Source organism: Rasamsonia emersonii (genome assembly GCF_000968595.1).
Source record: "Rasamsonia emersonii CBS 393.64 chromosome Unknown ctg1118621760037, whole genome shotgun sequence".
NCBI lineage: Eukaryota > Fungi > Ascomycota > Eurotiomycetes > Eurotiales > Trichocomaceae > Rasamsonia > Rasamsonia emersonii.
Window position 1 is genome coordinate 97,684 of NW_013563250.1, and position 14,625 is coordinate 112,308.

The 14,625-nt window shown below is 51.7% G+C and overlaps 5 protein-coding genes across 5 annotated transcripts; 4 read left to right on the forward strand and 1 right to left on the reverse strand.

The window, feature by feature from the left end:
- Positions 1-984: 984 nt before the first annotated feature.
- On the forward strand, positions 985-1,995 carry T310_2742 (chitinase; the record flags this gene model as incomplete). The annotated part of the gene is made up of 1 exon (XM_013474407.1): positions 985-1,995. The coding sequence occupies one exon, from the start codon at positions 985-987 to the stop codon at positions 1,993-1,995; it is 1,011 nt and encodes a 336-aa protein (XP_013329861.1).
- Positions 1,996-2,597: 602 nt separating this feature from the next.
- Positions 2,598-3,947, forward strand: T310_2743 (uncharacterized protein; the record flags this gene model as incomplete). The annotated part of the gene is made up of 4 exons (XM_013474408.1): positions 2,598-2,600; positions 2,726-2,743; positions 2,869-3,100; positions 3,169-3,947. 4 exons carry the CDS (start codon positions 2,598-2,600, stop codon positions 3,945-3,947), a joined length of 1,032 nt encoding a protein of 343 aa, XP_013329862.1.
- A 453-nt stretch (positions 3,948-4,400) lies between these two features.
- Positions 4,401-8,859, forward strand: T310_2744 (uncharacterized protein; the record flags this gene model as incomplete). The annotated part of the gene is made up of 6 exons (XM_013474409.1): positions 4,401-4,825; positions 4,875-7,370; positions 7,528-7,651; positions 7,819-8,296; positions 8,465-8,549; positions 8,610-8,859. The coding sequence occupies 6 exons, from the start codon at positions 4,401-4,403 to the stop codon at positions 8,857-8,859; spliced, it is 3,858 nt and encodes a 1,285-aa protein (XP_013329863.1).
- Positions 8,860-9,632: 773 nt separating this feature from the next.
- Positions 9,633-11,945, forward strand: T310_2745 (RNA helicase; the record flags this gene model as incomplete). The annotated part of the gene is made up of 1 exon (XM_013474410.1): positions 9,633-11,945. The coding sequence occupies one exon, from the start codon at positions 9,633-9,635 to the stop codon at positions 11,943-11,945; it is 2,313 nt and encodes a 770-aa protein (XP_013329864.1).
- Positions 11,946-12,672: 727 nt separating this feature from the next.
- Positions 12,673-14,216, reverse strand: T310_2746 (uncharacterized protein; the record flags this gene model as incomplete). Its single annotated transcript, XM_013474411.1, has 3 exons — positions 12,673-12,993; positions 13,076-13,134; positions 13,547-14,216. 3 exons carry the CDS (start codon positions 14,214-14,216, stop codon positions 12,673-12,675), a joined length of 1,050 nt encoding a protein of 349 aa, XP_013329865.1.
- Between the last annotated feature and the right edge of the window lie 409 nt (positions 14,217-14,625).

Here is a 14,625-nt window from a genome sequence, read left to right on the forward strand (position 1 = left end):
TTCCCGTGCCCATGGTCACATTATGCTCGAGAGAGAAGATTAACTTATTAAGCGTCTCCAGCAGACTGTGGGGAGGAAAGCTTATTGCTAGCCATTCGTGAACCATAATCCTTCGTTCTGTAAACCGCCCGAGCGAAACGACGGATCCAAGGCTTGTTGAAGCCACAAACGGCGTCTTTCCATTCGAGCAGAGGAGACGAGAGCGTAACAGTCCAGTCGGCGATTAGAGGGTCACAATCCAGTGGAAGGAGGGGGCGGACGGGTGGGTCAGTCACATCTTCATCGTTCCCATGCATGAGCTTAATCTGATGTTGCATTCACCCCCCACAAACTGAAACGAAGGCGGATCACCTGTTTCCCTACCTGGCTATCTCGCTGGCTGACGCTGTCTGCTGCTCCTAGGGTCTATTGCAATCACAAAATGTTTGTCCAAGGGTCAAGAGACAAATATTCGGTATCGCAATATCAGAATGAAGGTGTTGAGGAGCTAAACCGATCGATGCGGGGATGGCCGATCATGGTACGCTACATCCAAGGGACGGCAGGACCCTGCGCAGTCAACCGCGCGGCCAGGAGACTAGCCCAGGAACGTTGCATCTGAGGTCAGGAGCCTCCCTCGATAGCCTCATCCTGGTTCGTTATCGCAACCCTGGTACGCGTTTTGGCTGCAACCCTCCGTGATGGTTCCTTGATCCCTTTACCCTGGCTGCTACCTTACACGGATGCTGGTTATCACTCATCATGTGTGCGTCCACGTCACGTCTCTTGAGTCAGCCGCCTCTGCTCCAGGGGGGAAGCATAAGTATATCAGGGCATCCTCTTCTGCCGGTCGTTCTCTTCATTCTCACTACAACAAGCCTCTCGAGAGCCTGCGTCACATTCCCTACCTTACCTAAAGGTCCTTGACGGATCCGTCCATTCCCTCTAGTGCCTCAACTTTATCGTTCCTTCATTGTACATACGTTCTTATCGATCCCTATCACCATGCATTTCTCCAAGGTGCTCGCCAGCCTTGGCCTCATGGCCACTGCTGCCTCGGCTGCCCCCCACATGCTCAAGACGCGCAATGCGACAGGCACTGGCGCCCAGAACGTCGTCTACTGGGGCCAGAACGGCGGCGGCATCGTCGAGAACAACGACCTGGCCACCTACTGCACCTCCACCTCCGGCATCGACATCATCGTGCTGGCCTTCTTGTACGAGTGGGGTAACGGCGTTACCATCCCGTCTGGCACGATCGGGCAGTCGTGCTACATCTCGACCTCCGGCGAGGGCCAGAACTGCGACGACCTGGCCAAGGCCATCGACACGTGCAAGGCCAACGGCGTCAAGGTGATCCTGTCGCTGGGCGGCGCGTCGGGCTCGTACTCGCTGCAGTCGCAGGAACAGGCCGAGACCATCGGCCAGAACCTGTGGGAGGCGTACGGCAACGCGGGCAACGGCAGCGTGCCGCGGCCCTTCGGCAGCACCTTCGTCAACGGCTGGGACTTTGACATCGAGGCCAACAGTGGCAACCAGTACTACCAGTACCTGATCGCCAAGCTGCGCTCCAACTTCGCCTCCGACCCCAGCAACACCTACTACATCACCGGCGCGCCGCAGTGCCCCATCCCGGAGCCCAACATGAACGTGATCGTCACCAACGCCCAGTTCGACTACCTCTGGATCCAGTTCTACAACAACCCCGGCTGCTCCGTCAACGGCAACATCAACTTCGACCAGTGGAAGACCAACATCGCCAACACCCCCTCCGCCAACGCCAAGCTCTTCATCGGCGTGCCTGCCTCGCCGCTGGGCGCCACCGGCACCGAGAGCGGCGCCCAGTACTACCTCCAGCCCAGCGCCCTCGCCTCGCTCGTCGGCCAGTACCAGAGCGACCCCGCGTTCGGCGGCGTGATGATGTGGAACGCCGGCTTCTCCGACTCCAACGTCAACAACGGCTGCACCTACGCCCAGGAGGCGAAGCACATCCTGACGACTGGCTCCCCTTGCTGAGCAAGCAAGCAAGCAAGCAAGCAAGCAAGCAAGCAACATCTCTCGAGAGATCGCTTTTTGAGACTCGGACACGGACATGGACATGAGATCGTGGATTGATTCCGCGAGTTAGTCCCCTGTACAGTCCAGGAGGTCTATCTAGCTAGATATAGGGCCTTTTGCGCAAGTCGTATATAGGCCTTTTTTTTTTGGCTTCTCTGTATCTAGGACCCAATTCATCTTTCTCTTTGGAGACTTTCTTCTTGGACATAGAATTTTGAATTGAATAAAATCTGTGACAAACATCTTCTATTGTAAAGCAGGAAACAGTTCCATCCAAAGCAATCTACCTAGAATCTTCATAGCAAAGCAAACAGTTGTAAAAACTACCTGAAGCAGAGTAACAATATATATACGGGCTCAGGGTGTTGTGGGACTGCCAGGCGACATCATGGTCCTTAATTTTCCTACTTTAGTTAAAGGTTCTACTACTCCGTAGTCAGTACATCCTCCCACCCCTAGACTATACCTAATTTGGTAGTAATATATGCATGAGATCGGAATCTCATGCACAGTGGACTTTTGAGATACCCCACTGTTCAGCCAGCCTTATTATTGTGAAAATGGTTAGCTGCAGCATACCCCGCTCGCGGAGCTGCAGATGAACAACATGGTACCTATGTATGAGGTCCTGATGTTTTTAGGCTTTTTCAGCTTTGATTGGTGTGTATCGGTAACAAATTGTTGACAGACACGTCACTCTTGGAAGGTTAGACACCTTACTGTCCAGTGACGCCGTAATCCAGTACTGCGGAGTACAGTGATCATTTTTCTCGGCGATTCTGTAGCTGAATTCGTTGAATCCCAACATTCCTGAATTTCTGAATTCTTAAGATTAGAAGAAGTTGGTCGTCATCTGGAGCATTGAGATTACAGTTCAGAACGGTAAATATTTCGACAAGTGGTCTATCGCCCTTTTCGATTTCCAGAATGTTGGCACAGAAGCCACGACGTCGACACCGCTTTCGAATCCACTGGCATAGACGAGGTGATCAGGGAGATAGTCATGGGGCTCCGCAGACAACAATCCCTAGAAACAAGACAGATGATGCGACGGCATGGACAGGTAAGCACTAGTTGTCCAGAATCCTCACCACAGTGGCCAGAAACATGCCACAATTGACATGTACACAGGTAATATTGGCTTTGAGTCGTTTTTTGAGAATAGATCTGGGGATGAGAGACTGTCCAAAGCGCAACAACGGTTGCGTGATGCAACCTTGGAACTCAAGGATGCCCTTCAGGACTACGCAAAACAGCACCCGGACAGATCACATGAAATTTCAGTCATTGATAACAAGGATTTGGCAACAGCTATGGAGGAGGCTGGAAAGAAACCACAGCCTGAAGAAACGTTCGGACGACTGATAGAACAGGTAGTGGAGAGCCGTGTTCAGAGAAGACAAAGGAGGTCTGGCAAACTGGCTTCTTGCATGACCAGGGTATACCCTATCGCGACTCTTGTATTAGGACTCGTCTCGTTCAGCGCGGATGCAGCAGGTTTTATACCATTGAAGTTCGCCGTCAATGGTCTGAACATAGTTCTCTCCAATGCTGTGGACACGCATAATCGAGCAGACGACATTGTCAAAGAATTAGAGGTGATCAACAATTACGGACCATATCTGAGAAAGCTGCGTGAGCTGGACGCTAGCCATCACGTCTTGGTGCAAGCAACGGACCTGCTCACCGCGATGACAAGGTTCTTGCGAACGAGTATTTCGTATCTCGAGTCGCACTATTTGCAGAGAGTAATTGCTGACACAATTGGGCAGAAAATGGCGGAGAGCCGACAGGCCCTAGTGGATGCCCGGAACCAGCTAGACCAAGCGATGATCAACGAGATGGGGACGACCTTGCTCAAACGGAGAGGAGAAGAACAAATTGACACTCGCGTTCATATCGAAGCTTAAGTTCAGGGAGAAGCAGGATGGATACTGGAACCGACGGATGCCAGGTGCTGGGCAGTGGATCTTGAATGACGCAAGATTCAAGAGCTGGGAAGACGGAAGTTGCGACCCTGAGATCCTCTGGTGTCATGGACTGCGTGAGTTAAAAGTCTTCTTTGGAGGCAGCATTTCTCGCCCGCTGACATAGCAGTCAAGCCGGAGCTGGTAAGACCTTCATAACGTAAGTCTACCCCGGTATTATCGTTGCAGGCTTTTTTGACTCTTTCCAGATCCGTGGTCGTGAGGCACCTTGAAGACCGCATAAAGCGCGAGAGTATCCAAAACGAGATCAAGAGTGGCCTCGCGTATCTATACTGCGACTTTACCAACCAAAGAGAGCATACTATCGTTGGTCTCATCTCGAGTCTTGCTCGACAGCTGGTCGAATCACGGGGCCATTTGTCACCAAATCCCCTCATGCGGGAGGCCAATGCGTTCTACCAAAAATTCCAAGGAAGATTACCAGGGCTTATGGATTTTAAGCAACTCCTGAAGGACCTTGTTGGACATCTCGACAAGACCTTCGTTGTGATCGATGCGTTAGACGAATGCGCCGAATTCGACGAAGATGGAGGCTCAAATCGCGAGACCCTTATCAACGTCTTGCTCTCTCTGCCCGTGCGACTTTTGGTCACATCGCGTCATTATTCCACTATTGAGATTCTCTTCAAAGACGCAAAAACACTGGAAATTTCGCCGGACCCGGATGACATCAAATCTTATGTCCACTGGCGGATTTTTGATAGGCATTACGGGAGCCCTATGCTGGCCAGTCTAATACAGGACAGCCCATCTCTTCAAGATACCATCACTGAGACCGTGTTCGACAAGTGTTCTAAAATGTAAGTTTGCGAGAGCTTCCGAGATGCACTCTAGCTTACTGTCATATAGTTTCAACCTGGCCCGTTTACAGATGGATCACATCCAGCGATGTCACAGTGTAGGAGCGGTTCATGATGCATTAGCAACGCTGCGGACAACCCAACGGGAGTTTTATGACATGTCATGGGATCGCATCGAGAAAAGCCGTGGATATGGCGAGCAATACCACCTTGGTTTCAGGGTCCTCGCCTGGATTCTCCGCGCCAAACGGCCCTTGAAAGTCGACGAGATCCAAGATGCTTTAGCGGTCAGACCAGACCGTTACTCCGCCTCGGAGCATCCATTGTACAAGACCGCAGAGCATGTGTTGGTAGATGCATGTGCTGGTCTCGTGATCATCGAGCCAGGGAGCAGGAATATGACCTTTGCACATCCAACAATCAGGGAATACCTTGACGATGTATGCTCGAGTGGAAAGTTCCCCTTCGACGTCGAAGTAGAGCTTGCCCGGACATGCCTCACCTATCTCTCCTACGACGTTTTCTGCGAAGAAGGAGCCTGTAGCGATGATGAAACGTTGACCGCACGGTTTAAGAAATATGAATTTCTTCCCTATGCGTCGCGACATTGGGCAGAGCATCTGCGTGGCGCGCCGGAGATGTCACTCCGTCCCTTGGTCATGGCCTTTCTCAAGGATGAGCGCCTGCTTTCATCTGCCGTCCAAGCCAAGGAAACAAAACAAAGTCGCTTCACCTATGTTGGATATAGCCAGAATTTCAGCAAAGGGATAAAAACTTTAGGCGCTGCCGCCTTATTTGGCTTAAAGAACGTAACCGAAGTACTGATCAATGGGGGGTTCAGTGTCGAGGAAAAGGACGACAAAGAGAGAACTCCACTGATTCTGGCCGCGAAGGAGGGACATGACGGGATTGTCAAGTTGCTGCTTGACCACAGCGAAGCTGATGCCAAGGCTACGGATGAAGATGGGTGGACGGCGCTGCATTCGGCCGTGACGGGAGGACACGACAAGGTAGTAGATGTGCTACTCGAATCTATCTCCAAGATCGACATCAACGCACGAGATAGCAGTGGGTTTACAGCATTGCATCAGGCGGCTATGCAGGGAAACAAGGAAATGGTGGAGAAATTACTTAACAAACAGGCGGATCCTAAGATAAAGGACAACCACGGATGGACCCCGTTAGATTCGGCAGTGCCAGCAGGATACGAGTCGATCGTCCAGCTCCTTCTAGCGCATGGGGCCGACGTCAATTCTAGGGACGAAGAAGGATGGACCGCGCTGCATTGGGCCGCACCGCAGAACCACATAGGAACAGTACAGTTACTTCTCCAAAATAATGCCGATGTTAACGTGCAAAGCCACGAGGGACGGACGGCACTCCACTGCTGTGCTCAAGATGGATCCGAAACAATCATGGAGATGTTACTTCGCAAGGGGGCTGACCCTAATATACCAGATGAAAATGGATGTACGGCGCTCCATGGAGCCGCTGCGAAAGGACGTGAAAGAATGGTGCGGTTGTTGTTGCAATACGGTGCCAACCCCAAGGCTGAGGATAAAGACGAATGGACACCATTGCACGCAGCTGCTGTGAGAGAGCAGGAGGCAGTCGTCCAAGTGCTGCTTGACCTAGTGGACAATGGAAGGCAGGTCGTCGATTCCATATATCTGGATCTGAGCGATATCCGCCAGCGAGTGGCACTAGAGGAACTTGCTGAAGAGAAAGAGATTTATTCTGGTCCGCTTAGTGGTGTGCGCGAGGCTGCCGCTGAGAAGCGTGTTGATAGGATGCAGACGTTGCTGGGCAGGGGAGTTGATATTAATGAAATGAGCGATAGAGGATGGACGGCTTTATCTGTGGCGGCCAGTGACGGGAACGAAAAGATGGTGCGACTGTTACTCGACAACGGAGCCCACGTCAACGCAGTTGGAATACGAAAACTGACACCGCTACATTGGGCAGCGCAGAATGGCAATAAAGAGGTAGTGCAGATGTTGCTTGAGAGAGGTGCAGATATCGATGCAAAAGATGAAGGAGGACGGACAGCACTTTACATGGCAGCTGTGCAAGGATATAACGCAGCCATGCGACTGTTGCTGAAGCATGGGGCCGATGTCAACGCGAAAACAAAGAAAAGCCGGACACCTCTCATCAACGCCACCTACAAAGGCGAGGCGACCACGGTCCGGCTGTTGCTAGAAGCGGAAGCCGACACTGAGATCAGGGATAGTGAAGGGTTGACGGCGCTGCTGTTGGCAGCGGAAGGAGGACATGATGCCGTAGTCAGTCTCCTACTTGATCACAAGGCAGATATAGAAGCCAAGGGCCCCGACGGATCAACAGCATTGCTGCGGGCCACTCGAGAAGGATATTACACCATCGTAAAGCGGCTGCTCAAGCATGGGGCGAACATCGAAGCCCAGGATAACAACGGATTGACTGCGCTTATGATAGCCATGCAACAAAAGGATGAACGCATTGAGCGGTTGCTCATTGAAAAGGGTGCGGATCCACCTCCGGACTATTATGGGTTCATGAAATTGTTCGAATGCTGCGGTGAAGCAACCCCTAACCAGAGTCAATGTCATTATCCTGATGTATTTTCGGAGGAAATACAAGCCTCTCTGCGAGACTAGCGGTGTTCTCCACAAGCACTGAAGCATGAGTGGCTGTAGATCAACTATGTAAACCCATACCAGGACTTTGGGTTGGGGCTTGATGATTCCTGCTTCCTCTGAGGGTTGTGTTCTTCACAAAGAGGGCTTGATTAATCAATCAATGACACAAGCTTTGCAATATATGTCAGTGTCAATGCTTAATGCAGTATGGCATTGCTATGAAGGATGGACGATGAGATGATGATGCCTTTGTCCATGAGCCATTGAAAAGATCGTGTTTAATCAAGAGGAACATCCTATCTCTGGTTTCACTTACATTATATCAGCAAACGTAGTACTTCCTAATTAGGTTTAGGTTCATACTCGTGACAGATACATCACGTGACAAGCCGACGCCGGACCAAGTTTTTCCCTAGACTTTCCGAGCGTCAACTCCCAGCCTGGCCCTTGGGATCCGTCCTGACCAGACGATCCATCTGTCCCACCACTACGCCCGGTCGGCCATTGGACTTCGTCGCCTGCACCAGCGACGCGCATCGTTGTCTGTCGTTCTTGCCCTCGCATCCTTTTCCTCCGGTGGCCAGTTGGAAAATGCCCGTCACGGCGTCCCGTGCCGTGCTGCGGCGGCAGTCGCAGTTTCTGTTCCGCAGGACCGCCGTCCGACACAACTCTTCCCAGGCGGCCTCCAAGGCCAAGGAGACTGCCTCGTCTGCCGCCTCCAAGGCGTCCGAAGGCCTGTCCAAGGTCTCGGCGACCGCCGGCCCGGCAATTGCGAACGCTGCGCAGAATGTCGGCAGCGCCCTCAGGAAGATCGGCGGGAGAACCGGCCGAGTCATCGCCTTCATTGACTGTAAGCATGTCCTTGCCATCTCCTCGCCCTCGTGGCGGTCTCTCGATGGGTGAATTTTGCAGACAGGTCCGGAAGTTGAGAAGGATCCTTGTTTCTGCATCTTCCTCCTAGCGGATCGCTCGCTGATTAATGCAACCCTTTACTGACACTATGACCTTTTTTTTCTAGCATTAATACCTCCCACCATCTACTACTCGAAGGTCGGCCTTGAGCTTGCCAAGCTCGTTGTCCGCGGTCAGAACATGGCGCCTCCGTAAGCGACGTCTTGCTCTGGAACCTCATCAGGTTCCCGTCAGCTGACATTCCTGTGCAGAAGCCTCTCCGCCTTCCAGGCGTACTTCCAGCCTCTGATCAACGGCATCCGCAACCCTTCGACTCTGAAGAACCTCTACATTTCCCCGCAGGACATCCTGATCCGGATACGCAACATGGACAAGAAGGAGCTGGCTTTCGTTGGCGTGACTGCTGCCGAGGTCCTGGGATTCTTCACAGTCGGTGAGATGATCGGTCGACGCAAGATTGTTGGATACCGGGGCAAGCCCGCCCACGCAGATGCGCACTAGATAGAGTCTGAAGAAGCGCGAAAAAACAAACTCGCATCCGCCTGACACTGCCGTTTCCTATCCTTTCCTTTTTCCTTTTTCTTTTTTTCGTCACAGCGTCTTGTACTACTGTATGATAGACGATGGAATATAGCTGCATTCTGTCCTGAATATGTTCCCTGCATTTGGCACGGAGGTTGCCATTTACAACAGCTTGTCCCTGATTTATGCCGACTGTGTTGAGTATGGCATGCCCGTGCATGGTTACGATATGTTGGGATAGATGACATTTCCCTTCCGGGTCATTAATTTCCCAGCAATATTACAGTCAATTGGGCACAGCAATGGCGATGCTTCAATCAGTCCTTGGATAACAAGGCAATCAATGTTGGTCAGCGGTCGAGCATCGATTAGCGGCATGCTCTGCGTATATATCCTGAATAAGACATGTTGGTGAAATTAGGTAGTTATGATTTTTATTTCTAAGAAATAAATAATTTTCAATCTCTCAAGCAGAATGGAATACGTAAATGCATAATCTTTGCCTGTCTGGATGTGTTCCTGAGGAAACTGTGCAGGGTGCTTTGGCGGCATCTGATTGGTCCGGAGCGGAAGTGGGAAGAGTGTTCCTCCGCGAAACTTTTTTCTTAGCAAGTTGATTGATGCGCAACATCACATAAAAATAAACGTCGCAAGCACAACAGCTTCTTGAAAGAAAGAAAGAAAAGAAAAGAAAAAGAAAAAGATAGCATACAGATATCCAGTCCTGGTTCTGTATAGATGTTCTTCTCAGGATGGACGCATTCAGGCTGCTGACGCGGTCGACGAAACTAAAGTCGATATCCGGGAGGCAGAGCACCGCGACCCCATTACAAGGAGGCCGCCTGCCTTCAGCCGGCAAGGCGGAGAACCCGCAGCTGTTTCGCGGCTCGTCAGCAGCGGAGGAACAGCAGCAGTCGAAGAAGAGGAAGCGAGAGGAGGATGGCGACGCGAATGAGAATTCTGACGCAGAGGACGATGTCAATTTGGATTTCTTTAGCTCCGCAAAGGGCCTGTTGTCGGGCAATGCGAAGGACTCCAAAAAGAGGCCCAGAAAGGAACATGCTGACGGGCAGAGTGTCTCTGATTCGGATTCAGAGGGCGAAGATGCACAGGTGATGGATGAATCTCAACGACGGTCCATCCTCAAAACGCACAAGATCAAAGTCACCGATCTGAGGGACCTCGAAGAGATCCTGCCCGTCGCCAAGTCTGAAGACGCGACAAAGGAAAAGGAGAAAAAGAAGAAGAAGAAAGAGAAGAAAGAAAAGAAAGAAAAGTCGGCTGTTCCTGCGCTGACGAAAAAGCAGCAGAAGGAACTCCGTCGCTTGTATCCTGAACCGCTGGTTTCCTTTCAGCAGCTGCGGAAGAAGTATCGCATCTCGAGACGACTGGCCGAAAACATCGCCGAGCAGGGCTTCTCTGTGCCGACGGAGGTGCAGATGGGAAGTCTGCCTCTGCTGCTGGGCCATTCGCCGTACTCTGGCGAGACTCGGCCTGCGGAAACTCCAGAGCCAGATCTGGCGGTCGTGGCTCCGACTGGCAGTGGAAAGACGCTCGCCTTCATGATACCATTGATCACGAAGATTGTTCGCCATCACCATGAGCATCCAGGGAAGCGTGAGATATTTGCTGTCATCGTCGCGCCGACCAAGGAGCTTGTTTGGCAGATTGTGAACGAAGGGCGCAAGCTGGCTCTTGGAACGGGAGTGAAGATCACTGGCATGAAGAAGGGGATGCAAGTTCTCGAGCGTACGGACGACGATGATGAACCATTAGAAGAAGAGAGGGAAGAAGACAATCGGGAATCTTCCGAATCAGAAGATGAGAGCGACGATGACGCCGATGCCAACGCTAACGGAACGACGCGATCTGAGAAAAAGAAAAAGCCCCGACGAAAGAGCACGATAACCAAGAGCGATATCCTCGTGACGACGCCGCTGCTTCTGGTCAACGCTCTGTCCGCAAACCAGACGAAGAGCGTCGCGCCAATGCCTTCGATCAGAAACCTGGTCTTGGACGAAGCCGATGTGCTCCTGGACCCTCTCTTCCGCGAGCAGACAACCAGCATATGGAGTGCTTGCACCAATCCCCAGTTGCGTGTCTCCATGTGGTCGGCGACGATGGGCTCCAGCATCGAGCAGCTCATCAAATCGATCATCCAGGATCGACGGACGTCTCTTGGCCTGACTGATAAAACACCCCTGATCCGGGTTGTCATCGGGCTGAAAGATACCGCCGTCCCGAATATCACCCACAAGCTCATCTATGCGGCCACCGAGCACGGCAAGCTGCTTGGTCTCCGACAGTTGATTCATCCCACTGCGACGATTGCTCCGCCGGAGACTCGGCTGAGACCGCCCTTCCTCATCTTCACCCAGACAATTCCACGTGCTGTGGCACTGCATTCTGAACTGCTCTACGATATCCCCCCCGAGGCAGGCGGCTCCTCGCGCATTGCCGTGCTCCATTCAGAGATGTCGGAAACCCGACGGTCCGAGATCATGAAAGGGTTCCGCAAGGGCGAAATCTGGGTGATAGTCACGACGGACCTCCTGGCCCGGGGCGTCGACTTCCGGGGCATCAACGGGGTGGTCAACTACGACATCCCGACGTCGGCCGCGGCGTACGTCCACCGCGTAGGGCGAACAGGGCGCGCAGGACGCGAGGGCGGCATCGCGGTGACGTTCTACACGAAGGAAGACATCCCCTACGTCAAGCCGATCGCGAACATGATCGACATGAGCGAGAAGCTGCAGGGCAAGCCGGACAGCGAGAGATCGGTGCAGAAGTGGCTGCTGGACGCGCTGCCGGACCTCAGCAAGAAGGACAAGAAGGAGCTGAAGCGCCACGGCGTCAAGGCCCGACAGGCATCCGCCAAGCTCGTCGACGCCAAGGAGCGCGCAAAGACGCGGATCAGCACGAAGAGCGGCTTCGATCGCCGGAGGGAGAACAAGAGGAAGGCGGCGATTGCGAGCAGTCGCCAGAAGAAGCTCCGGGCGATGGAGGGGTCTAATAATAACGATAATAACAGCGGCGATGAGGAATGGGAGGGGTTTGACGAGTGAGGATGGTACAGTACATACAACTGTGTCAGAAAATGTATGCATCTATGTTTGTACTGTATGTATATACACAACACCAAAATGCAGCAGATAATTGAATTAATTAACACATAATCTGGCATACGTATGTATGTACAGTACATACATGTTGTTAGTCGCGATTAGACCATGAGATGATGCTCTCTCTCGCACTACCACACTCTGCCGCCGTCCAGTGAACTAACTCATTATGAAATGTGAAATGTGAAATTATGGTCCTCCCCAACGGCAGAAAGCACTTAAGTGCCAGTCGACTCAAAAAGGAGGGAGGGAACACGGCTGAAGTTGGCAGATAATGATAATCTCAAAGATTAATTATATTGTTCATTCCCTGACCAATGCCAATGTCCTATGTATGATGGCAAAGCAAAGAGGAAAGACATGACTACATACCTCTAATATAGTCTGTCTGTAAGTAGGAGGAAATGACGTCCTTTTTTTTGTTTTGTTTTTTCAGCGACATTTGTTGAGATACACCGAGTTTGATGATGTGGCAAAGCGTTTCTAAGTGGAATTGAAACCCACGAAAACTGCAGCGCCTACTAACTAAATGAGGACGTCGTTGATAATACCCCCCTACGTATATACATACATGTACATGTACGTATTGGATTAATAATTAGCAATGAATTGAATTAGGTATGTACTGTACAATGTACACTGTTATGGATAATTATAGCCATACACATCTCTATTTCGCCCAGCCACTAACTTCTCTCAAACCAAACTCCTTAAAGCCCTTCTTGTGCATAATCTCCAGAATTTCATTCAAGTCCTGAGACCTCGTAATCTCCTCAACATCGTCACCCATCTGATCCCAGATGTAGAAATTGCTGCCGGACTGGAACATATACAGCCCCTCGCCAGTCTCCGGAGCGCTGCACATGATCGGTTTGGGTGACTCCAGGCCACGTTCTCTGGCCATTTGCGAGCCAATGCCCTTGTCGTCGGCCCAGTAGAAGTCAAAGTCGAGCTCGTCGGGGTCTGTTGTCCAACCTTTTTGGGGTGTGATCTTGGATCATAGATAGATAGGTCAGCGCAATGGGGCTCACTGAGCTCTACTGTACATACATACAGGGTGGGTGGGCACGTACATTTTCTGATGAAGCCATGGAGCTCCCGGTAAGTATTAATCTGTCCAGGGTGGACTTGTCTATAGAAGCGCCGAAAGACAGAAAGAGAATAAGGCCAAGTTCTCAAACTGAGATGGGTGGCGGTCAGTCAAATTAGATAGTATTTGATAGCGAGTGGATGGAGAAAGAGAACATGAATGAGTCAATGTGCTCAGCTCCATGTACCACACCTAGGTAGTTGCCTGACCAAGCAATCGTGGATCCGGAGAGTTACTGTCAAGTGCCATGATCACACGTGACTAACTACCCTTATTCTTATCGAAACTTTCATATCAATATCGCTCTCTGACGTCTACTCTATAGTCTAATCTCTAGTCTATCATCTATCGTCGTGACTTCGTCTCTCATGCAATCAACATCCACTCTAAAGCTTCTCGCTCCATCCCCAAACAGACCACCAGCAACGGACTTCAATTGAATTGCCGTCGGCACCTTCCCAATCGTCGTATCCGACTTCTTCTCCCTGGTCGACTATAGCCAGGCCAATTTCCTCCATCCGACGTCGGAATTCCTGTACCTGCGGTAGGTAGGCGTCCCTCAATGGCATTTCCATCACCACTCGCGCGCCCAAACCTCGGCTGAGCCAGCGCTCGATCGTCTGGACGAGCCATCGGGGATGTTCTGGGGAATACACTGGATCCGCAGCCAGGATGATATCATAACGCTCATCTTTCGTGGGAAGTCGATCTGGAGTTATGGACCAGTCGAGAACGCCGGTTGTGACAGTTGTATTTGCCTTGCTTAGCAGTTCGGAGTTCAGGCTGACATTATGGGCGAGGTTAGGAACGATAGAGGGCAGATCTGTCAGATGAACGGTAGCGGAAGCGCCACGAAGAACAGCAAAAGACAGCCCGACCAGCCCGGTCCCCGCACCTAGTTCCAAGGCTCTGACCGTCTTGTTTTCTCGCTGTAAGGTAGACCCCGATGGGACAAGTTCCGGAACGGACTCGAGGATGTTATGCAGCCGTTGGGATAAGAGATACGATGAAACCCATGTCTTCAAACCCAAGTTATCGGAGGTAAGAGACGGCTCATGCAGAGTCAGAGTGATTTCTTCGTTCGAGGATGTGGGGATGTTGAAGACGCGAGATAATGCCGGCATGGCTGAGACAACAGGATGTCAGCACCAATTTCCCCCAAGGACGCAAGGCTAAACACCTACCAGCTCGACCAGAGCGCTCGCTGAGTCGTGCTGCCGCCGCATCCCAGACCGCTTCTCGCTGCTCATCCGATTCCAACCATGTTAAAGGGCTGGAGATAATGGAAGTCAGATATCGCGAAACTCCTGCTGGTAGAACCGTCCGCTGCTTTGCCGCATCGCGAGCCTTGCTCCCGAAACTTCGTGGCTGGATTGCCAGCAATTCTAGGGTTTTGAGAAGGTCATCTGCGGACGGCTTGGTATAGAGCTGAGGTAGGTCAAGCACTGTAGTTCTTCAACACAGCATCCACACTTATCAGCTTATCAATCCATAGCACATCCTCGTCGGTGGAAATGAAAGGAGGGGGAGTGG